Genomic DNA, 24,075 nt, shown 5'->3' with positions numbered 1-24,075 from the left:
ACATATTCCAAGTCTTCAACCTGGAAACAACCAAATCACAGTCCAAGCGTCGTCTTCAAACCGACTCGGACTGTCGATCATTCTATTCCTCGAGAAAAAAGGGACGGAGTAGGTGCGTATACTATACTCGTATACTCCCATACTTTAAAAACATATTCAAACAATGCGATATCTCGTCAAGATCAAGAAAACGCTTTCGACAAGAAAACACTTTCGACAAAGCAAACTCTCGTAGAAATATACGGAAAAATATTCATACAATGCGATGTCTCGTCAAGGTCATCCTAAAAGCAAACGACAATCTGAGATTCGTCTAAACGATAGGAACTGATCCAAACCATGTTGGAAATATTCTCAAAGACTATACAGCATCTATCATCGCAATCATTCGTTTAGAAAACCTCTGCCAAACTTCAGAATGAAAGTCGATGATTTGCTGAAGTCATAAAGATCTTTTCCGATTTGATAAAACAAGTTTCGTATAAAAATCTTTATACGAGAATTCTTCAGGCATCAAAGCATCACTCTCATTTTCCGTTGAACCAACCGACTCACGGAAAAACATCAAAAACATTTGCGACAAAGCAAAATCAAGAACAAAAGTAACAGAAAATACGACAAAGAGAACACAAACAATTATCGTACCACCCAAAAACGGGAATCATACGGTAAATTCGTCATAACAAAACTCAGTCCTAACAACCAAACAGTTAACGGAAAGGTTCCACTTGTCAAAAATCTACCAAGTTCCATATACTACGATTCACTTTAATCCCGCTGTTTTTACTCGTAAAATACGGCATGTAAGGAAAACTCGTAACAGAGCTCCTATAGCTATACGGAACATCCTCAAATAGACACGAAAGAAATCTCGGAAGGCAAACACCACACAAAACACGGTATAGGAGGATGCCTCTTTCCGGGGACAAATTTACGCGACCCCTTGGTCCTAACTCCTCGATCACAAATCAAATCCAAACAGGAACAACAATTCTGGCTGCGAACATCCGTAGTCAAACCAGAATGTTTCCCTAACGCAAGGCTAAAACTAATCACTTGCAACATCGCGAAACATCTTCAAGCCCGTGAACATTTCAAGCACGAAACGCAGCATACAAAAGAATAACAAATCTTCAGCATCACGAGACGTCGCAGACGCCTGAAGATTCGTTCTTCGACGATATTTCCTTCCTCGATAAAAACACTTTCTTGGAAGACCAGACAGTCATACACACTAATATCTTCTCAAAACATATCCTTCGCGAAGACTCGAAACGGTAATTTTAACCAATAAGTTTGTTTCTGATCACAACAAACTCTTAACGTCCTAAACAGACTTAGTCATCTCGTAGAGATGACTCTCGTACGTCCGACACAAGGATAATAGCGCTATAAAAGAAACCCAAAATTTTTGGTCAGCACTTCCAGGAGGCTTAAAAATTGTCCTTGGAGAGATGCTCGGTTCCAACCATACAAGTCATATAAGCCGAGAACCTATCGCGGACTTTAAATCGGTATGGAATCAGGATGAAACTGAAATGGGATACGTAAGTCGAATTATTCATCGCACCCTCTAAAACCAGGAGTAAAACTAGGTCTTGCCCTAAACCCAGCGCAATGGTCTCTAACATCTCTAGGCATAGTATCAAAAACCTTGATACGAGATCCCAAAATTTGTCTCTTTGCCAAAATTCGAGCGTCTTCAGAAATCCCGCAAGTTTACACACTGCGGAAAACTCTCAAAACAGATCACGGGTATAGCAGTTCACACAGAGTTAGATTACGAGATGACAACTCGTAGTCTTCCTTCTACACCCATATAAAATGCAATCGGCAGCAACACGCCTGATAACCTCTACATAAAAACCAGACCGTAAAGGTCTCGCTGGAAAACTAGTCATACAAACCTTAACTACAAGACGAACTACGAAAAACTTGATCCCATCAACAAGGGTACGTAGGCAGCCGTCATAAGGCGCAGCCCCAATCTTATCGCGTTCTACTTTTAGAAGAGCGAGAAGACCACTTACGACAGACATTTTCGACCATAAATTCCGCCTAACTCACCTAACTTGCCTAACTTGCCAAACCACTCGCTAGAACCTCGCGCTAGAAGCTCATGGTTCTAACAAGCTGGGGGCTAACTGTTGGGTCAAAATCGGTCACGACGGAGTCAATGTCTGAAAGTTCGTAAAAATCGGCATGAACGTTTTTACGAAAAATAAATCTTAGAAAAAGATTTATTTTTACGAAGAATCTTACGGAGAAAACACATTCACGAAAAATAGGAGAAAGACGCGAACAAGGTTACCGCATAGCAACCAGCGCAAAAGATGGTCGCTACGTAGCGACCGAGCTCTCACCAAAGCTCGGTCGCCACCGTGCACGTACCGAAGCTCGGTCGCTATGTAGCGACCGAGCATGTACACGGCTCGGTCGCTACGTAGCGACCGAGCTCTCCCCGAAGCTCGGTCGTTACATAGCGACCGAGCACGTACACGGCTCGGTCGCTACGTAGCGACCGAGCACATACACGGTTCGGTCGCTACGTAGCGACCGAGCACGTACATGGCTCTGTCGCTACGTAGCGACCAAGCACGTACATGGCTCTGTCGCTACGTAGCGACCGAGCACGCACACGACTCGGTCGCTATGTAGCGACCGTGCTTTCTTAAAAATCAATACGACACGAATCCATGCATTCTCGTCTACTCTTTAATGCTATCTCCCGAAGACCGTAGCCAACCCATTTCATGTTTCTCGTCATTTGAAGTCATCAATCGAACTTTACGATAAAAACCGCGGAAAGTTCGTTTTTATCGAAAGAAGCCGTAATAAACGTTTCAAGTCAAACAAGTGCCCAAAGAGACCTAAGACGTGACTCGAAACCCACTTACGATTTCTTAACCAAAAGCCCATAAACCGTAGGACGGTTTTTGCTTGGTTCGAAAGGAAAGATAAATGTCAAGTTTCCTTGGATAAATACGAAGTATTCGAAGATAATTAGAATGATCGGGAAAAACAGAATATCTCCATTTTTAAGTTATGACGGCTTAAGGGCAGAAGAGGAAAAAGCGTAAACCGACCTAGGAGCGAGTATATAAGGAGTCCTAGACGAGAGGCACGAGAGACAACTTTCTAGACTCAGAACTCTCGGCATTTAGAAACTCCGAGGCATTATTCTCGACATGCTCTGTTTCCATGATTGGCACCCGATTACCAGACGAACGTGCATAAGCAGTTCGATCTCTTGGTTCACTCTTGAACTACGTTCGGCTTGATCCTCAAAAGGGGTACGTAGGCAGCCTTTCATAAGGTTCAGTCCGAAATCAATCAAAAACCTTTTCTGTATTTTTTTCGTCTTTTGTCATCGAGCTGCGAGTCAACTAGGTTTGAGCTTTTAGGCCGCTAGAACTAGGTAACTCGCTGACAGCCTTTGCGGCCAAAGCTTTTATGATCTCTTGTAATAATCGCAACGCTCTCACGCGGACTTGAAATAAGATCTACTGTTTTCTCTAAACTTGTTTGTTATCTTTTCATGATTTCCACATATATTTGGTCACTTGCCATTGGTTCTCGCAGAGATCCGGGACCTCTGGGAAATTAAGGTTTTCCTAGTTTCCTAATTTAAACGTAAATCGACAGTGCGAATTTCGGTTCCCACAATAATATTTTAATGTTAAGTTTTGTTAATAAAAAATAAAAGTAGAAAATAGTATCATATATTTATTCTAATAAGTTTGAAATAATTAATAACACTAATTTAAATATTTTCTTAAATAAAAACAAAAATAAAATTTATTTAAGTGTTTGGTGTGATGAATAGTGTTAAACATTGGTGTAACACTATCATGCAAAATATTAAATTTGGTGGGATGATGTTATTTGGAAGTTCTATTTAAAATAAAATTATACTGAATTTGGTGTTTTGTCATCTCCCTGGAATTGGCTTCACAAATTTTATCCCATGAATTTTAAGTTTAATTTTATATTAATTTAGCAAAACATATATTTGAGCTATACTGTGAACACATAAAAGCTTAATGATAAATTTAGGAAAAATAGAGAAATATAGAAATTTAAGTTCTCAAACTATATATTTTGGGAACTCCATCAGATATCCATATGCTAAATGTTTTATGATGAATGGTCACTTTAAAAAACAAAAAAAAAACTTAAAACTTTATTAAAATAACAATATTAAATTTTTGAGGAATTGAAAAGAATATTTTAAGCGTTGTGTTGTGACATGCTCTTAAATTCTTAATCCCATGGATGTGTTCATGTAAAATGCCCTTTATACTTTCAAGACATTCAGTTGAGGTGCTCCTAAAAGCCTTCAGACATCCCTCAGGATCTGTAGGTTGAGCATTTGAATAAGACCAAATCATTGCGACAACAAGAACCATGAACATAAAAGTAGTCTTCATTGTCGTAGATTCCTTTTTTATTAATAGAATTTGGGCACTCTGTTAATTCTTCTCTATCAGTTTCCATCTTAGATGCATCCAAGCGGTCGGTATATCGAGAAAGATTACGAATCACAAGCACTCGTTCTATAACTTTTGAAGCCATTTTGACTCGGCTCAGTAAACCATGTGGTGCATCGATCTACGGCTCTATTAGTTGTAATTTCAGCGCCCATGTAGAGTGTTCTGGATTTCCGGAGGCAAATCTCCAAAGAACACATTTCTAAGTTTATGTCACAAAAATAACCTTCAAAAACTAAAATGACCAAAATAACATTTTATCTTTTGAAAAATTTAAATTTTTTTTATTTTTCAAAATTTGAAATCTTATCCCAAAACTCAACTCTCCAACTCTAAACTCTAAACCATAAATCCTAAACCTCACCCTTTAACTCTAAGACCTAAACCCTAAAGCCTACCCCTAAACTCTAAACCCTAAACCCTAAATCGTAAACCCTAAACCCTAAATCCTAAACTCCACTCCTTAACTCTAAACCCTAAACCCTAAACCCCACCCTTAAAATCTAAACCCTAAACCCTAAATCCTAAACTCCACCCCTTAACTCTAAACCCTAATGTCTAAATTAATTTACCATTGGAGTATAAATGCATATTTATCTCTTTTGATAAAACATTAAGTGCTATTTTTGTTATTTTTATTGTTAGAAATTATATTTGTGACAAAAACTTTTTTAGTGCTATCCTAGTCATTTTCTCATTTCCAATCTATGTAAAGAATCAACGCCATCGGCATATTTTTTATGTAAGGAGTCTTTTTTCTCTATCATACAAGATGAACGTGAGGAAGCGACAAAAGATGAACAGATTAAAACATCAGATGAAGACATTGACTCTTCTTATTGCAATCACACGTTCATATATATGATTTCATTCGATCAGTTCATTTTACATTACTCTATCAAATGTGCATAGACGACACTTTTATTCGATCGGATAGTTTACATTATTGCAACCACACTTCAACACAAATCTCCCAGACATTGATTTACAACACGATCCTAGGAGAGACTCTTCCGGATCTCAGACCCGACCCGATACTCTCCATAGGAGAGACTGGTAGAGTAAAGATACATATAATAGAGGAAATGTATGTATATTGATAGTAAACTCGATAAGTACAACAATGGAAATCTCTATCACCTGAGAATCTTAACTACTCTATCATCTGAGTAGACTCAGCTCATCGCTAAGAATCATCAATGTACTTAATCGATAAAGATCTAACAACCATGTCGATGACTATTTATACTCCTTTGTTTATTCTTCAAGTCTGTAACCGTAAACCTTCTTTTTCCATTAGAGTCTTTTAATCCACTTCTTTCCCTTTCTTCCTCTTGTAAGTATATTTGAACCTATCAATACTCCCCCCCCATTGAGAGCAAGCTTGCCCTCAAGCTTGTAATGAGGAAAAGAAGCCTGAAACTCAGACAGCAACACCCACGAAGCATCATGATCCAAGTGGCCCTTCCATTTTACCAGTACTTCCATCAGTCCATCGTCATTCGTTCTCGCAGCCAATACGTCTTCAGGTTCCCATATTAAGTTCTCCAAATCCGTGCAAGTAGGTGGTATCTCTTGTAAGACGTGATCCTGTCCCAAAGATGCCTTCAGTTGCGAAATGTGAAAAACAGGATGTATCTTCGCGTCCTCTGGCAATTTGAGACGATAAGCCACCTTTCCAATACGCTCCACAATCTCATAAGGACCGAAGAACTTCGCAGACAGCTTCTGACAAAAACGACGAGCCACTGTGCTTTGACGAAACGGCTTCAACTTAAGATACACACGATCACCCACTGCAAACTGCACATCCCGTTTATGCTTATCAGCTTGCGTCTTCATGAGTTGTTGAGCTCTAGCCAAATGTAGTTGAATCTGTAGTAGCATCTCATCCCGTTCCTTTAACGCCACCTGCAAATCATAGTTAGTCGTAGACCCTTCTTCAAACCTCAACAACTTAGGAGGTTCTCTTCCATACACCACTTGAAAAGGCGTTTCCTTCAACGCGGTATGAAGCGAAGTGTTGTACCACAGTTCTGCCCACGCTAAATACTTATGCCATGTCTTTGGATGACCAGAAGCAAAACACCGAAGATACGTTTCCATACAACGATTAAGAACCTCTGTTTGCCCGTCTGTTTGCGGGTGAAAGGCTGTGATGTACTTCAGTTTTGTTCCTGAGAGGCGAAAGAGATCCTTCCAAAAGTTACTCAAAAAGATGCGATCTCGATCGGAGACAATCGATTTAGGAAACCCGTGATGTTTTACCACCTCCGTCATGAACTTAGAGGCGACGTCGACCGCAGTAAACGGATGTTTTAACCCCACGAAGTGGCCATATTTGCTGAAACGGTCCACCACTACCATAATCACATTACTCCCTTGAGAACTTGGTAAGCCTTCAACGAAATCCATAGAAACATCCTCCCACACTTGCCGAGGGATAGGTAATGGTTGTAGTAACCCCGCAGGTGATAACGTTGAATACTTATGTGTTTGACATATCTTGCACTCCATCACATGGCGTTGCACACGTTTGTATAACCCCTCCCAATGAAACATCAACTGCACACGTTTGACTGTTTTTCAGAACACCAGAATGACCTCCATACGTGCTATCATGGCATTCAGATAAAATCAGAGGAATGAAGGCGGATTGCTTCGGAATAACCAACCTCTTCTTATACCAAAGTCTCCCATCAGTCACTGTGTAGTGTCTGTTAGCCAAGGTACCCGCTGAAACAAGCTTGATCAGTTCCTGAATCTCCTTACTGTCTGCAATCTCCTTGTAGAGGTCTTGTAACTGAATCACTGAGGGAATTGTTAACGAAAGCAATAAGGAATTCATTTCTGTACTATGCATAGGCTCAATTATAGATAATCCATCAGCAGCCTTGTTGTCACAGCCTGGTTTGTAGATAATTTCGAAATCAAAACCCAATAATTTCGTCAGCCATCTTTGATATTCCATATTAACTTCCTTCTGATCCAGCAAATATTTCAAGCTTCTTTGATCAGTGTGGACAATGAATTTCCTCCCTAGAAGATAGTGCTTCCATTTAAGCACTGCCATGACCACTGCCATCAATTCTCTCCCATACGCAGGTTTCAGTTGTTCTCTTGCCGTTAACCCGTGACTGAAGTAAGCAATAGGACGACGATCCTGCATCAGAACTGCTCCTACTCCAAACCCTGAAGCGTCTGATTCAATGATAAAGGGCTTGTTGAAATCTGGTAAAGCTAGCACAGGAGCTTCGACCATTGCTTGTTTGAGCCTTTCAAACGCCTCTTGAGTTGGCGCCGACCATTCAAAATTATCCTTCTTCAATAAGTCTGTTAGCGGCCTGGCTATTGTTCCATAACTCTTAACATATTGTCGGTAATAACCTGTCAACCCCAAAAACCCGCGAAGCTGTTTAACTGATCTCAGAATGGGCCATTCCTTCATAGTTTTTGTTTTCGCTGAGTCTGTTGCAACACCATCCTTTGAAATTATATGGCCGAGATACTCTACTTGGGATAAACCAAACGAACACTTCTTCTTGTTTGCTAGTAGCTTCTGTTGATCCAATATCTGTAACACCACTCGCAAATGTTCCTCATGTTCTTCCATCGTTCTGCTATAGACCAACACATCGTCAAAGAAGACTAAGACAAACTTCCGGAGATACTTCTTGAAGATTGTGTTCATCAAGGATTGGAAAGTGGCTGGGGCGTTTGTAAGCGCAAATGGCATTACAAGGAACTCATAGTGCCCTTCCACTGTCTTGAAAGCAGTCTTCGCAATGTCTTCCTCTTTCATACGTATTTGATGATACCCCGCACGCAAATCCAGTTTTGAAAAAACCATAGCTCCATGTAATTCGTCTAGGAGCTGATCAATAACTGGGATGGGAAATCGATCTGGAATCGTTGCCTTATTCAGCGCTCTGTAATCGATACAGAATCTCCAAGTTCCATCTTTTTTTTTACCAACAAGACCGGACTTGAGAACGGACTTGTACTGATTCTGATGATTCCTGATTCCAACATTTCATTCACCATCTTTTCCATAATCACCTTTGTTGCGTGTGGGTAACGGTAAGGTCTCACGGAGATGGCGGAAACTCCTGGTTGCAAATTTATTGCGTGATCAATGCCTCTAAAGGGAGGTAAACCCGTAGGGAGGGCAAACACATGATCAAAGGATTCCAAGAGTTTCGCCAACGTCAACGGAATACACGGAATGGGTAATGTTACCTCACTTGCTGATGTATAAAGCTCTACTCTTCCTTTAACATCAGTAGTTGAGATAGGAGCCAATGACTTCATCGAGAGTTTGGAACAATGGAGTGTTGGATCCCCGAACAGTGTCACTTTGTTCCCATTATGAACAAAGGACAGTTCCTGCGCCTTCCAATCCACCTCGCATTTTCCTAAAGTCTCAAGCCATTGGATTCCTAAAATAACATCCACCATCCCTAATTCCAACGTGATGAAGTCCGATGTGAACTCGGCATTTGCTAGTTGAAACTGAACATCAGCACACACCCCTGAACTCTGTACTGTGACACCGTTTCCTAGCTGAATGTCGAAGCTTGTTTCAGCACAAATCTGCAGCTTCAGACGCTGGACCACTTTTGGCGTGATGAAGTTATGTGAAGCACCACTGTCTAGCATCACGATCACCTCAAGGTTAGCAATCTTTCCATAGAGTTTGGTTGTCTTTGATGAATGACGACCCAGGAATGAATTGAGTGATAATGTCATCAATTCTCGAGACTTAGATGATTCAGTCAGCTCAATTTCATCTCTCTCCTGATCATCTAACACTTCCAGTTCCCATCCATTGGTTACCGTAAGAATTCGCAGCTCTTGATTAGGACATTTATGGGCTCGACTCCACCCATTTGCACCACACTTGAAACAAATGAACTCCCTTCGCATCCTATCTAACTCTTCCTTCGAATCTTTCATTCGAGGACGAGCATCTGTAGAGCTGCTCTAAATACTCTGATCTTTCGTAGTTACCGTAGTGCTTGTATTCGACTATTGACCTGAATTGTATCTGGTTGCAGCCTCATAACTTGATCTCTGTGAGTTGTACCCGGAAGATGACTTCAGTGGGTTTGTAAAGGGTTTCGGTTGCGTCACTGCCCCCTTCTTGGTTGCTTCGCTCACCACTTTACAAAAATCACTCGATTCCATTCGTAGAACTGCGGCAATATGGTTCTCCAGCCCCTTTGGTTCCTTCATTCTTATCACCTCCTTCATTTCCTGATTGAGACCGTTGTAAAAGATCTTGATCAGATGGTCATCGTCTAAGTTTGGCACTAGCGCTGAAAGCTCCTCAAATTCTGAGATGTAATCGCTCACTGACCCTGTTTGCTTGATAGCAAAGAGTCTGCTTGCAGGTTCATCTTTAATCGACTCTGAAAATCGCAGAATCTACTTCTCTTTAAACTCAAACCAGCTAGCAAATCCCTTTCGTTTCAACTCCCATCCAAACCATTTCTTAACCTTCCCTTCTAAACTCAATCCAACCAGCTCCAGCTTTTCATCATCCTCATACTTCCCAATAGTAAACCATCTTTCCACCTCTGTAATCCACACATAAGGTTGTGTTCCTGCAAAGACTGGCATCTGTATTTTCTGCAACATCGGCTCTCTATTCGCAACATTCATATGCCCAGATCGATAACCTAGCGGATGATAATCCCGGTTTCGTTCCCAATTTTGTGAGTATACCTGATGCTGAGAAGATCCTGGTTCCATTTGTGGCTTCGTCGCCAAGTCAGGTTTCTCCAGAATCTTGAGTATCGATCGCAACTGTTGATTCACCTCATCGATTTTGGAAACTGCTTGTTTGCGAGCTCGATTGAGACGGATGTAACCGCCTTTGAGAAACTCCATATCCATATCTTGATCTTCGACTTCGAATTCCTCCTCCGATTCCACCGGTCTCGGACTTTCCCCCACCTTCGCCTTCGACATCGCGTCACCGGTGTGATTTAGAACTCCGATGATCGATTCGAGCTGAGCTGACTCGATTCAACTCGCAAACTCCGATCGCGTTCGGTCCGACCAGTTTCACCGAACCAATGGTAGAGTAAAGATACAGATAATAGAGGAAATGTATGTATATTGATAGTAAGCTCGATAAGTACAACAATGGAGATCTCTATCACCTGAGAATCTCAACTACTCTATCACCTGAGTAGACTCAGCTCATCGCTAAGAATCATCAATGTACTTAATCGATAAAGATCTAACAACCATGTCAATGACTATTTATACTCCTTTGTTTATTCTTCAAGTTTGTAACCGTAAACCTTCTGTTTCCACTAGAGTCTTTTAATCCACTTCTTTCCCTTTCTTCCTCTTGTAAGTATATTTGAACCTATCAGAGACCTGGCAGTTGTTCCGTACGACAGTGAGATTATACGGCGGCGTATCGGACGCAAGCCGTTGCTCCACATCGAAGTATTGATGTGCACTCTTTACATGAACACTGACCGTTGTGAGATCCACGTAGTTAACATACCAGGCGGGGTAAACGCCGGAGCCGTCAGAGGTCAGACTCAGTGAACAGATTGGGCTTGGAAGACACTGCGCCTTACCACTGAAAATGTCCAAACTGCCTTTCTCGAAGTAGTCGTAACTTGGTCCCATTAACCCACCCCATGTCACTATGTCTTGGATATCAATGCCCTGTCCCGATTTGTCGGAGATTTTAACGCTTATGATCGAATCTGTGCGGGCACCGTCCACCGGTCCGGTTTCGATGTAGAATGTGTAGACGCAGTGTGGTTCACGGTCCTGCCAAATTAACAAAAGTAGTAAAAGGAACTAATGAAGGACACACACATTATAAGTTCATAACCTAATGAATATATGTGTAAGAATACTAGTCTAGTGTAGTGCATATGGATTAGAAAAGTCATAGTCTAGGGGTCATGATGAGACTTAGGGAACTTACGGCGAATGCAACGTCGACAGAGATGGTGATGACAAGGAGGGAGAGGAGGAGAACGTCACGGCCAGCCATATTGGTGATATGAATGTAAGAAAATGGATAACAGATATGTCCCAACAACTAATATAGTTTGAGACTTAGGAAAGACAGATAAAAAGCAGATCTCATGCAAAAGTAATGAACTGCAATTCATTTCCCATTCAGCATTCATTTATTAAAAAGTGGTTCTCCATAGTAAATACTCCCTCCGTTCCTTAAGATACATATTCTAGAAAAAAAAATTGTTTCAAAAAGATCTATTTTTTATATTTTCAATACATGTTTTATTAACAAATTGCAAACTTCAAAAATCTTAATTGCACTAATTGATCTTTTATTGGTTTAAAATTATGGGAAAAAATAATCACAAAAAAATATGCAAATTTAATGTGTTTTATTAAAATGTGTGAAAAAACTAGAATACGAAGCTGACGTGGGAAGTTTTGGTCCGTCATATGGCCTACAATTTCAGACAAATCCTAAAATGCAAAAAAAGAAAATGTTACTTTTCCTTAGTTTATTCCCAATTTACGTGAAAATGCTAAGAATATGCATATTGGAAAATGCATGTTGCAAAGTAGTTACGTTAATTTTCTAGCTAATTGTTTTAAAGAAATAGGATAGAAATATCTACATGTGGTCCGTGTAATTATTATCGTGAAGAAACATAAATTTAACAATAAACTGTTTATAAATAGTAAATAGAGAGAAAATGACGTTTAAAAAGATCGAATAATTAATGAACAAAAAAAAAATGGGGGGGGGGGGGGCAATAAGATAATCGAAATGAGTTTAGTACAACAAATCTTGAAAATTTTGAAAGAAAAGATTTATAAGAAGATTTCTTGTCCTTTTGCCATGTAGATCAGATTCAGCCGGACAGAACTTCTCTTCGGAACGACTCAAACCCGACTACCACTTGATCTTACAAGATGGGCGTCGACAAAAAAAGAAGAAGAAGATTTCTTGTTAATAGAGTTTTTCTTAATGATACTTGTCCAGAAGTTTCACCAAGAAAAAAGACTAGTTCTGAGCTTTTACCAGTCAGAAAGCCCTCAGTTTCTTTTTCTAGGCAAGGAATGCATAAGACCAGCTTTGATAGAGCACTATAAGGCCTTGTAAAGTATTTACAGCAAGAGCTTGGCGATCTTGTTCAATTGTTGTATCATGTGCCAGATAATGAATATGCTATATTTGATACTTCCGACTAGGATGTTAACGTAAGGACGTAAGGTAAAATAACACAGCCGAGCCCAACCCACAAATAACCCAACCCAGTTTATACGCAATCTACAAAAACTCAGCAACATCAAGGTTGAAATCCAAACCCAAAAAATAACCCAATATGGTATAGATTTACCCGTGGGTACCCAAAGTATTATCTTATTTATTCTGAAGATCATGTAAAATATTAGTACCATTAATGTGAGCTTTAATATATAAACAAGATTTTGCAATTTTATAGAAAACTTTTTTTAGCGCAAAAACTCGTTTACGATTTTGGCGGAAAAATTCGCTTTATCAGAAAAAAAATTATTTTGCCATTTTAACCAGAAAACTCATTTTAAGGTTTTAGCAGTAAACCTCGTTTTGACATGAAAACTCGTTTATGGTTTTAACGAGAAAACTTGTTAAGTTGTTTTTGTGGTTTTAGCGGAAAATTTTCTTTTTGCGGTTTATGGTCGGTAAATTTGTTTTTGTGGTTTTGGTGGGAAAAACTTATTTTTGCGGTTTGCGGAAAAAATAATCTTTCTGGTTTTGGCGGAAAAACTTGGTTTTGCGGTTTTGGCGGAAAAACTTGTTTTTACGGTTTTGGCGGGAAAATTTGTTAGATTTTGGCGGGAAACCCGTTTTCGATTTTGGCGGGAACAACCTTTTTGCGATTTTGGCGGAAAAAATCGGTTTTACGAGAAAATTCGGGTTTGCAGTTTTAGCAGGAAAACTCGTTTTTGTTTTTGACGGGAAAACTCGATTTTTCGGTTTTGGCGGGAAACTCGGTTTTTCGGTTTCGGCGGGAAAAATCGTTTTTTGCGGTTTTGGCGGGAAAATTGGGTTTTACGGTATCGGCGGGAAAACACCTTTTGCGGGTTTGGCGGGAAAACACCTTTTGCGGGTTTGGCGGGAAAACTCGATTTTGCGGTTTTCAGTCAAAAACTATATTTTACGATTTTAGCGGAAAAACTCGGTTATACGGTTTTTGCGGAAAAACTCGGTTATACGGTTTTTGCGGAAAAACTCGGTTATGCGGTTTTGGCGGTTTTGGCGGAAAAACTCGGTTTTACGGTTTTGGCGGGAAATTCGGTTTTGCGGTTTTGGCGGGAAAACTCGGTTTTGCGGTTTTGGCGGGAAACTTAGTTTTATTGTTTTGGCGGGAAAACTCGGTTTTGTGGTTTCGGCAGAAAAACTCAGTTTTTCGGTTTCTGTGAAAAAAAATATTTTTACGGTTTCGGCGGAAAAATTCATTTTTTGGTTATAACGGAAAAAAACTTTTTTGCAAATTTTATATAATTTAATTAAAATGGTGAAAATCAATATATATATAATTGAAAACCCATGGGTACACTCATTACCCTTTTGTATTTACACATAAATATGAGTTTTAAAATTAATACCTGACCCAATTAATGGGTAAAAACCCAACCCAACCCATTATTAGTGGGTTTGGGTAAACCCATTAACATCCCTACTTCCGACATATCTGTTCATTTGATTAATCTATATATATAAAGAAATGTTCGCCTCTCTCCCGTGAAGCCACGTCATCAAGTCGTGCGTTATGGGAGTGACACGTGTCCCATTTTATATTTGGAGCCAAAATAAATGAATGCAGTCAGGGGTAATCAAACCCAGTACCTCTAGCACTGGTAGTTTCTCTTAGAACCACTAGGCTGAAGTCACTTTTAATAAATATGTGGCCGCGAAAATACTTATTATCGTGTCGGCTGGAAGCCCATGCTTCTTCTGCTTGTGGCCAGGGCCGACACTGAACTGACGTCAAGATGAAGATCGTGAAGTTAAAAACTTTGCTCCAAACAGTTTTGCAATGTTTCCAACCTTTATAACTTGATGCATATAATATATATCAAAATACATTTGTTGTATACATTTTTATTAGTTTTGCTTTTAAAAGAAGATATTTACAGTTATAAATGTTTTGTGCCAGTGAAGTAATGGTTGAAAAACCTCTATACATATGTCATTTTAAAATAACACCCAACTTCTATATATAGTCAATACATATGTCCATGTTATATTATAGACTAAATATTTTCTCTTTTAAAAATATAGAAAACAGTTTTTTTAGTTTACAAGCAAATGTTGTAGAGCAAGTATGCATTATACAAAATAATATATATTTAAAATCCATACGCAAAAACATAAAAGTTGTTATATGCCTCTTTCTGACACATGCACACTCCACTATGAATAAGAATTAAAAAGAAAAAACAGTATTGTCATCAAACTTTATCACAAATCCACATTTATACATCTATAATTATGAGTTGGATAATTAGTAAATTTGATACAATACCAAAGCAAGAATAATCGAAAAACAACTATACCACCGCATACTAATAAGTAACACATAACAGATAACCAAATTTTTGAATCTTAAAACAAATTTCAACTCGAACATTTAGTGAATATCAAATTAATTAATATCCTGCGGGCCGACCCTAGTATGTTTAATAAAAATGCTCGGATAGGTTTCATTAGTCAGAATTTCTCAATTCGCTAAGGTGCTATTGTCAAGAAAAACTAAAACCAAAACAAAGTGACACACACCAGAAGAATAAATGAAGTTACACAAAGACAACAAAATGTACAAAATGAATATAATCACTAACATACAGTTAGAAAGATGATTAAAAATAGTTGTAAATCACCAAAACATTACATTACAATACAAAGTACAAACTATACACAGTAGCAATACAATGATCAAAACAAAAACAGAAAAAAAATTGGCCAAAAAACTAGTTTTGATTGAAGAACTCTCGCCCTCAAAAAACAGAAGAGTATAAAATGAAGTGATGTTTTTACTTGTTAGACCACTGGAATTCGATTTCAAGGTTTCTGGGGCCACTTTTGCTCTCTGGTAATAAACTGTATTCACCTGCAACTGCTCCCAGCATTACCACTCGATCGATTTGGATCGTTACTTTCCCAAATGAACTCTGCAGAAACAAAAAGCAGAGACAGTAAGCCACTGATTCACAGATAGAATGCAAACATTGAAACTGTTGAATATGACTTAAGTTTGATGGATATGTATATACCTTTCCCATTTTGCTCTTGTTCTTGCATGAAATGTGAAGTTTTTGACCTTTGGGAGGGCTCTCAAATGACCATGAGAAACTCTCGTCCCACTCTGGATTTGGACCAGTCGATATAACCTGAATAAACAAAACGATAAATTTAGTTAGTCTCTCGGGACTTACTAGTCACAGTAACCTGAAGTAAGGGGGGGAATGAGTCATTTCATACCTTGGTTTGTCTTGGAGGAGTGTTACCGAGAGTTATCTTACAAAACACGCTCGGGTTACCAACAGATTGCTTCATGTTGTTACCGCGTTTGATCGTGACCACTAGAGTACCTGGCAAACACTGCAGGAGGAATTCAGCTTTCTCCTGGAACCGCGGTGGACCTGATTGGATTAGGTACTGAAGTAAAGGGATGGCGTCTGCAGCAGCAACTGATTGGGCCCTAGAAACTTCGGCTGGACACGCTGACCAAGCTTGTCTGAGAAGAAACAATGCATCCAAGGCAGCTTCTTGAGTTGCCTCTGACCCTGTCTTGAGCGATGTAACTAGATGCGGTATACTTAGTGTTGCAGGCTCGGTGGCTCTTAGACGTGGGAAGTTGTTAAACAAAGAGTTTAAAGCTTTTAGATACTCATCATTCACGGTTCCAGAGGCCCATAAGTCCTTCTCAATAGCAGCTGCAAATTAGAAGGAAGTAAAGATAGGATATATAAGATGAGCAATAAGAAAGAGCAGATCGAAACAATAAAGAAGGAAAGGAGATTATTTTCTCACCAGTTATTGCTCTGACGGTCTCGCTAGATGCGTACTCTTGCACGGTGTGATTAGAGAAAAGTAGTTTTACGAACATTGCAGCCTGAACAGACGTATCCGAGTCACTGGAACTGATCAGATCTAAGACGACCTGTACACCACCTGCCTCGGCAACTGCTCTTTTGTTGGACCGGCTATGCATAACAAGGTTTTGCAGAGCACATATAGCCACTACTTTCATTTCTTCTGTAGGTTGTTCTTCAAGCACATTGACTAAAGCACGGCAAGCAGAAGCTGCGTCGGTGCTTCTAGCTAGTGCCTCGTTTTGGAATAGATCACCGAGGGCCAAAGTTGCCAGTAATCGCGCCTGCTGAGCTTGAGTCTGTGGATCCAAGAGATACTGGGACAAGGGTAATATTGCAGTCTTGGTGGCTTTTGAATCTCTAATCTTCACGTTGTTGAGAAGTACCTCCAGCAGTCTCGCTGCTGTGTCCTCACACTGATGAGACCTTAGAAGATCAAGAAGAGCTTCTATTGCTCCGCTTCCAGCCATGGATTCAGCACTGGTTCCATCGTCACTTTCCAACACTAGTAGAGTGTTAAGTGCACCAACCACTGTGTTTTCAGATGCAGAGCGTAGCAGTCTTACAAGAACAGCAACAGGAACTTCCAGGTAAAACTCGGAGCTAAATTGCAAGATGATTACCAAAATCGATGCCGCTGACTCCCATAAAACATTCGAAACCGATGGATCAGCTTGCAGTATCACCTTGGACAGCTCACTCACACCACCTTCTTTAGCTATTTCATTTGGCCATGTTAGAGCAAGGCTAACGAGAGCTTTCACAGCTCTCTGCTGCAATAGGTGTATGCCAGATCCAAGAACATGGATTAAGGGACCAATCACATGTTGTGTTAATGGATCCTTCTGCAGATGCTCTTCGAAGAGCAGATGAGACAGAAGTTCAGCTGCCAATTGCTGTACTGCCGGGGATGTAGAGTCCAGCAGTGGGATTAGTGGCTCAATCACTTGGTGCGGAGAAAGTGTATAATCAGCTCGGCATTGAGGATGTTCTAAGATATTTACTAGAACTTGCAGCGCACTGTGCTGCCCGTCAGGTCCAAACTCCAACCTCGTCAGCAAATTGAAAAGAGGCTCCACCACTTTTGCAGCAGATTGGCCCTTGGCAATAGTAGCGTTATTTGTAAGGATGCGAAGTAATTCTGAAAATGCAGCGCAAAGAAAATCTGGAGCTTCATGGAGAATATCAAGTACGCAATCGATAACTCCAGCTTTCACCATTTCCAGTTTACATGCAGGCCTGTCCTTACCTAGCTTCACTAGAGCCCTTGATATAGCCTCATGAAGCACATAGTTTTTACCATAGAGAAGGCCAACAAGAGGAACCACAGCCCCATGAGCCGCAACTAGTTCCGCCAATTGTTCATCATCGACAAGCTTGTCCAGCGCCCGCACAACGGAATGCTGTGCAGGGCTGAATTCACTCACAAGGAGAGAGACGAGAGGCTCAACGCAACGCGCTGCAGCAACCGTGGACCTAATCCTTGTATTTGCAAAAAGAACATAGCACAATTCTGCTGCATCCCCCTTCAGCTCCATCGAACAGTTTGAAGAAAGGATCCTGCAGAGAACATCCACCGCATTCATCTCCACATCTGCGACTGCCAATGCCCGAGATGGATTATCACTCAACAGCCTAACAAGTGCAGCAATAGCAGCATGTTGCTCCCTCTCTGAACCAGTATTGAGAATTTCTACCAATGGCTGAACAGCTTGTCTGGAAGACTCTGCATTTCTTATATGGTCAGCAGTAAAGAGGCTATCCAATGCCTTGGCGGCACTGTACCTTGCTCCTCTTCCACCTAGTCGCAGAACTGCTACAAGTTGGCTGACAGCGCCAAATGCTGACTCATGCCTTCGAATTTCAGCACTGCTAAATAAGATACCTAAAAGAACTGTTGCAGCTTCTTCTTGCTCATCCTGAGGTCCAAGAGAAAGATATTTGGAGAGGCCCTCGAGAGCACCTGACTCTACCATGACAATCATGTTTTGTGGACAGTCTCCAGCAAGCTGAGTTAGAAGATTAAGTGAAAGTAGTGGAGCACCGGGGCGGTCTGGAATTGGTTTAAGAAGATCAACGAGTAAGGGAATAGCCTTTCGTGAAGTAGCCCCAACTCTTATATCTTCAACTCGAAAAAGCCTCTCAAGGGCAACTTGGTCTGGGTAACGCACTAACATGAACTCCTGTGATAACTGCAGAAGTTCTTTTATGTCATCATCAGAACAACCAAGCAGGGATATGAACCCAGCCGCAGCACCGGAGTTTGCAACAGATAGAAGAGTTCCGCGACTACCATTACAGACAAGACTAGCTAGTGCTTGTGCTGCAAAATATCTGTCTGCATATTCCTCTGACTTCACCAGATTTGAAAGCACTGGAACAGCTTTCATCGTTGCATTTGCGCGGGTGATTTCTCTGTCCTGGAAAAGTATGGCTAGCAGTAAAGCGCAGACCCAAATGTTGGTGTCTTCTCCATTATCAGCCTGAAATGTATAAAAGTATTAGGAGTTACAATATAAAGACAACCTAGCGTGCCAAAATGAGTCAAGTGTAGCATAGATTGGTAATATGTTTTCTTAATAGCTTATAATAAACTTTGAATCAAAGATTGCAATCTACAAGAGAGTTAAATACCTGGAGAAAACGGTTGCCTATTCTATCAGTAATCAACTCGATGCCTTCCGACTCCAATATTACTGCTCTGCTCTTTTCATCATGACAAGAAAGAACCGATAGCAACCAGATGGCTAAATTGTCACCAGAGATAAGCGTCGCTCCCGTGGAACCCTCCCAGATTTCTGTTGCATCTTCTTCTTCATCTTCCACTTTTTCTTTGGGATGAATGCATATGCAGATATTATCATCCTTTTCCTGATCTTGCACACATATCTGAGGTGAATCTAGAATCTGAACAAGTGCTTGAACGAATTTGGCACACAATTGTGTCTCATTCAGATTCTCTATCATCCTCTGGTCGTTAACTTTGGCTGCACAGATAATAATAGCAGCTCCACCAATTTTTATTTTCTGGTCCCTGGAATTTATCACCCTTTTAGCTATAGATGACACACAATCTCTGGCATTGTTGACCATGTTTCCCAAAACTATAGGCTGATCTCGGCAAAGTCTTGACAACACTTCAATAGCTTTATCCTGTAAAGAGGGATTGGTAACACTCACTATAGATGAGACTATTGGGGCCATACTGTTCGGAGATTCAGCCAAAACAACCCAAGCTGGTTTTACATTTCCATTAGCTCCTGACCTCGAGAATATAGCAAGCGCATCTAGGGCCTCTGATATCGCATCAGATCTTCCGTCGGCAGAGTCTAGAAGAGACACTAAAGCAAGCAGAGTTCCAGCACGGTTCACAGAATCTGTCAAAGCAGCATTAATTCGATGACGACTAAGCAGGCGAGCAATTGCAGCAGCTGCAAGCGTCTTCCCAGATACTGTTCCTTCACGTAAGATTCTTGTGGCTGACAAAATAATTTCTTCCACAATGACCTTCTCTGAAACTTCACTGTCTAATATCAGATTGGCCAATGCGCACATTCCTTGCTCAGCAACTTCTAGAACGGAAGAGTTGGCAAGTGAAACCAGAGTAGGCAATGCTTCTCTGGCAGCAATGGCCATATCGCGATTCTCCTTGATTGAGAGTAAAATTGCTGCCATACAGCGGGAAGACTCAACAAGGATCTTCTCAGAATCAACATGTAAGAGTTTTATGGCCGAGAAGAGAGTTTTGAGGCCTAGAGCGCTCTCACGCAAATCCTTTCTGGTCTGGAAGATAGCTGCAAGAGCTGAGGCTGAATTTGCTTGAGTTTCTTCTTTTGCGGAGCTCATCAACTTGATCATGGTCTCAACAGCATCATTTGACGCACTGCCTTCACGCAACATGTCACTGAATGGGACCACAGAAAGCATGCTTTTTAAGGCATCCAAAACATACATTTTAGACTCAGGTAGATCGCTGGTCAGCAAAGCAGTAAGCTGACTGATTGTTGCGGTATCTGATTTATGAATCAAGTGATTCAATGTCTTGGCAGCAATTTCCTTACCATTGGAACTACCGTTCTTTAGTAGCCATAACAGAGCAGGGACAGCATCAGCACTTTCAACACAAGCACGTATATCTTCGCTGTGATTGCACAAGTTCCTAAGGATAGTTGCGGAGTCTTCCCTGGCTTTGGCAGACCCTGTCTCTAGAATCTGAACAAGTGGAGGAATACCTCCAGCAGCAGTGATGGCCCACTTGCTTTCATCATTTTCGTTAGACAAAAGGCAAAGAAGTGCAACAGCGCATTCTTGCTGCTGTTCGGATGAAAGACCCAGAAGAGATATCAACAATTGGATCCCTTCACGGCCCTGTAGTGCATGCCACAGGCTACCTTCATGGTTGCACAGCATAAGAAGAGCCTTCACAAGCTCATCTTGAACCTCATTAGCTGCCATTGTTACTAAACCAACAAGCAAACGTTTTGCATCTGAATTGGAAAGTTTAACAGCGAGTATTGAATTCCCATACAAACTTGCAAGTGCTTCAATGGTACGTTCTTGGACAAGGAATGGTAGACGAGGCTTGAACTGTTTCAGCAGAGTCTGCTCAATGACCAATGGATCTGATGCCCTGGTCGTTTCTGCTTTGCCATCATATATCATCAAAGCTGAAGCTAAAGCCCCAAGAGTGTCGGCAGTCTGAGCAGGTGAGGAGCAAGATTCAAGACTCTGACCGAGGCTTGATATGACATATGACAAACCACCGGAAATATTAGCAAGGGCACACATTGCATTTTCTTGTAATGCTTGCGCATATTCACCTTGCATGAATTCTTTCGATGGAGCTATTGTTGCATTTATCAAAATAGGAATACCATTGGAATTAGCGATTTCTCGCTTTGCTTCTTTAGATTGAGCAGAAAGTGACTTGAGAGCAGCAGCAGCCTCTGCCCTTACTGAGGCTTCATTGCCTGATCCTAACAACTTGAGAAGCTGTTTTGTAATGTCCGCAGTCAATACACTGGAGCATACAGAGGCATCCTCCATCATCATGCAAGCAAGAAGGAAGCACACATTAGATACTGTACTTGCCTTCCCGCTTGTAAGCAGCTTCACAAGTACATCCATTCCCCCAGCTCGAATTGTTTCAGACCAGAATCCTTCCGTGGTGCTAGAAAGGTTCTTAAGTGCACCAGTTAACAAACCATCAACCTCTCCCTTCTTGTTTCCACTGCGCAATTGGTCCCACAGAACTGGTACAACCCCCTCAGTGGAAAATATTTTCGATCCAACATGGTCTTTCACCCCACCTTCAGAAACAGCATAGATTGTCTTTGCTGCAGCGATCTGTCCTTCAACTGAACTAGACTTGAGAAGACCAAGCAATGGGGGAATGCATCCCCCAAGTAATACCTTAACTCTAAGTTCGTTCTCCTTGCAGAGTGAACACAAGACGGTTGCAGCTTGTATCTTCACTCCAAGTGATCCTGATCGGAGAAGAGAGACAAGTACTGGCACAGCTTGGGAGTGTGATCCGACAGCACTGAATGCATTTTCACGCATTTCGATAAGGTCCAGTAACTGTTTCAGGCAGTTTTCTCTTTCTTGTGCAGATGATGACCCTTGGCGCAGCTGCTCAATGCATTGGGCAACACTTGCTAATGTCCCATCTGGATCTTCCATGCTGGTTGTACGATCTCTGCAGGTGACAGGGAAATGTTAGATACTAGTCACTGTTTCAGGCAGTATTCTCTTTCTACTTAAATGGTTTCATTTAAAAGGATAACAGTGATTTTCAAATGCACTCTTAAACTAAGACTGCGGTGCAACAAACCCTCATGATCACTGACTGGCTCCTACACGGTGACAAAACACACATATTTGCGTTACCTCAAATTCATCTTGGCGCTTGAATGTGGAGTTGGAGGCTCTGAATCTGGAATCTTCACATCCCCAGTTCTCTCCTGTGATCATGACCACGCAACGTAAATCAAGTTAAAAAAAAAGTATGTAGTGGAAAGCGTTCAGCGAAAGAATATCATCTAAGATCATGACGCTATATCAGATATAACAAAACTGAAACAACGCAAATTGTTAATGTTGCATTTATAGTATTATTGTCAATTAGTTTAGGATTCAATAGTAAAGAAGGGAACTTTATGACATTCTTTTTGCTGGATGCACAGACGTACAAGAAAAAATGAAAAAAGAAGAAAGATATAGTCAGACAAAAGATGAGTCAAGGAATATACGCACGCAAGCGATAAACTCATGTGTTTTTAATCGTATTTCCCCACTCTTAATACCACTAATATGGAGAAATGGGAAGTAAATAATGAAACAAAGCGATTACAGTGTCGTTAGGGGCAAGGCCATTCCCATGAGCAGAAGAGAATCTCCATCCGAGTGCACTAGTCATTTTTTTCTCTTAAATCAAAACTAGACCCAAAGACCTTGGCCCGGATCTACTCAGCCAACACCCTCCTCAGAACATCAACGCCCCTGCAGATATCATGCAAGCGGAGATCAGATGAAATATACCACACAAGTATGAACAAAGCTAAATGCAATTGCAAACCGATGACTATAATATCACTCTATCTAACTTAAAATCAAACCGTAAATCTCGATCCAAATCTTGATGGTGAGATTCCAGATTCGAACTAAGCTAAATCAGGAAAGTTTTACGAATGTAGGATTCAGATCGTGACGCAATCTAGTTTTATAATCGGAGCTGAATCTCGGATCTCACTGGAATCGACATCTAGTCTACACACAAGAGATCCGATGTACTAAAGCATGCAGATAGATCCATGGAAGAAGAATTTGAACTAACCTCAAAGGAAATGCGAGAAGAAGGAAGGAGAAAGTACAATCAGTTCTGCATTTCTCAGTTTCGTAGAGGAGAAGCGAAGAAGACGAGATTAGAGAGAGAGGATTCGGATTCTCTTTCTTTCTTTCTGTAATTATTTGAGTACAAAAAAAAAAAAAGTATAAAAGGGAGGAGAGGAGAGAGAGCTGGGTGTGGGCTGGTGGAGAGTGACAGAGTGTTCTCATACTGGAGCCGGCTTGGCTTGTCCACCGACACACACTCGAATAACTAAACGGCTCGGCTCAACTCGGCTTAGATACCGACTCTATTAAACTAAGGCCAGTGCCATTATGATTTTATTTGATATAACGCCCCAATTTCTTTTACAAATTAGATTTTTTCAGTTTTATAGTGGTTTGATCAAAGATTTCATAATGTCTTGCACTGAAAATATATGGATTTCGAATTTTTCTTGCAGATTAATGAAAAAAAATTAATGAAAAAAGATTATTGAAAATTTCCAGCATGTCATAACATCAAAAATTCATGTCCATAAGAAAACTCATTGTAGTGCAAATAGAATCTTTAGGCTTAAATCCTCAAAATAAATAAATTTATCAGTTTTAAGACCATCTTGTAATATTTCTTTTATTTAATTTGTAGTGAAATAAATCTGTA

General features: G+C 40.6%; 2 protein-coding genes across 2 annotated transcripts; both read right to left on the bottom strand.

Moving 5' to 3' along the window:
- Positions 1 to 10,593: 10,593 nt before the first annotated feature.
- On the bottom strand, positions 10,594 to 11,637 carry LOC106374821 (PLAT domain-containing protein 2-like). Its single transcript, XM_013814762.3, has 2 exons — positions 11,449 to 11,637; positions 10,594 to 11,288 (listed from the first exon to the last, which is right to left on the bottom strand). Exons 1-2 carry the CDS (start codon positions 11,515 to 11,517, stop codon positions 10,824 to 10,826), a joined length of 534 nt encoding a protein of 177 aa, XP_013670216.2. The 5' UTR covers positions 11,518 to 11,637; the 3' UTR covers positions 10,594 to 10,823.
- A 3,659-nt stretch (positions 11,638 to 15,296) lies between these two features.
- LOC106375921 (protein CELLULOSE SYNTHASE INTERACTIVE 1) lies at positions 15,297 to 23,633 on the bottom strand. Its single transcript, XM_013815940.3, has 8 exons — positions 23,422 to 23,633; positions 22,939 to 23,087; positions 22,476 to 22,549; positions 19,221 to 22,284; positions 16,525 to 19,069; positions 15,973 to 16,427; positions 15,765 to 15,881; positions 15,297 to 15,662 (listed from the first exon to the last, which is right to left on the bottom strand). Exons 2-8 carry the CDS (start codon positions 23,002 to 23,004, stop codon positions 15,525 to 15,527), a joined length of 6,459 nt encoding a protein of 2,152 aa, XP_013671394.2. The 5' UTR covers positions 23,005 to 23,087; positions 23,422 to 23,633; the 3' UTR covers positions 15,297 to 15,524.
- Between the last annotated feature and the right edge of the window lie 442 nt (positions 23,634 to 24,075).

The sequence above is a fragment of the Brassica napus genome, chromosome C4 (genome assembly GCF_020379485.1).
Source record: "Brassica napus cultivar Da-Ae chromosome C4, Da-Ae, whole genome shotgun sequence".
Lineage (NCBI taxonomy): Eukaryota > Viridiplantae > Streptophyta > Magnoliopsida > Brassicales > Brassicaceae > Brassica > Brassica napus.
Note: the sequence above shows the minus strand (reverse complement) of the source record. Positions and strands in the feature narration are given on the sequence as shown.

Bases quoted from the DNA above. Each gene is read 5' to 3' on its own strand.
- LOC106374821 (XM_013814762.3), bottom strand. From the start codon at position 11,517: ATGGCTGGCCGTGACGTTCTCCTCCTCTCCCTCCTTGTCATCACCATC. The intron at 11,289-11,448 runs GTAAGTTCCCTA...TTAATTTGGCAG, and splicing joins CTGTCGACGTTGCATTCGCC to GACCGTGAACCACACTGCGT.
- LOC106375921 (XM_013815940.3), bottom strand. From the start codon at position 23,004: ATGACTAGTGCACTCGGATGGAGATTCTCTTCTGCTCATGGGAATGGC. The intron at 22,285-22,475 runs GTAACGCAAATA...TGTCACCTGCAG, and splicing joins AGCGCCAAGATGAATTTGAG to AGATCGTACAACCAGCATGG. The intron at 16,428-16,524 runs GTGAGAAAATAA...TCTAATTTGCAG, and splicing joins GACCGTCAGAGCAATAACTG to CTGCTATTGAGAAGGACTTA.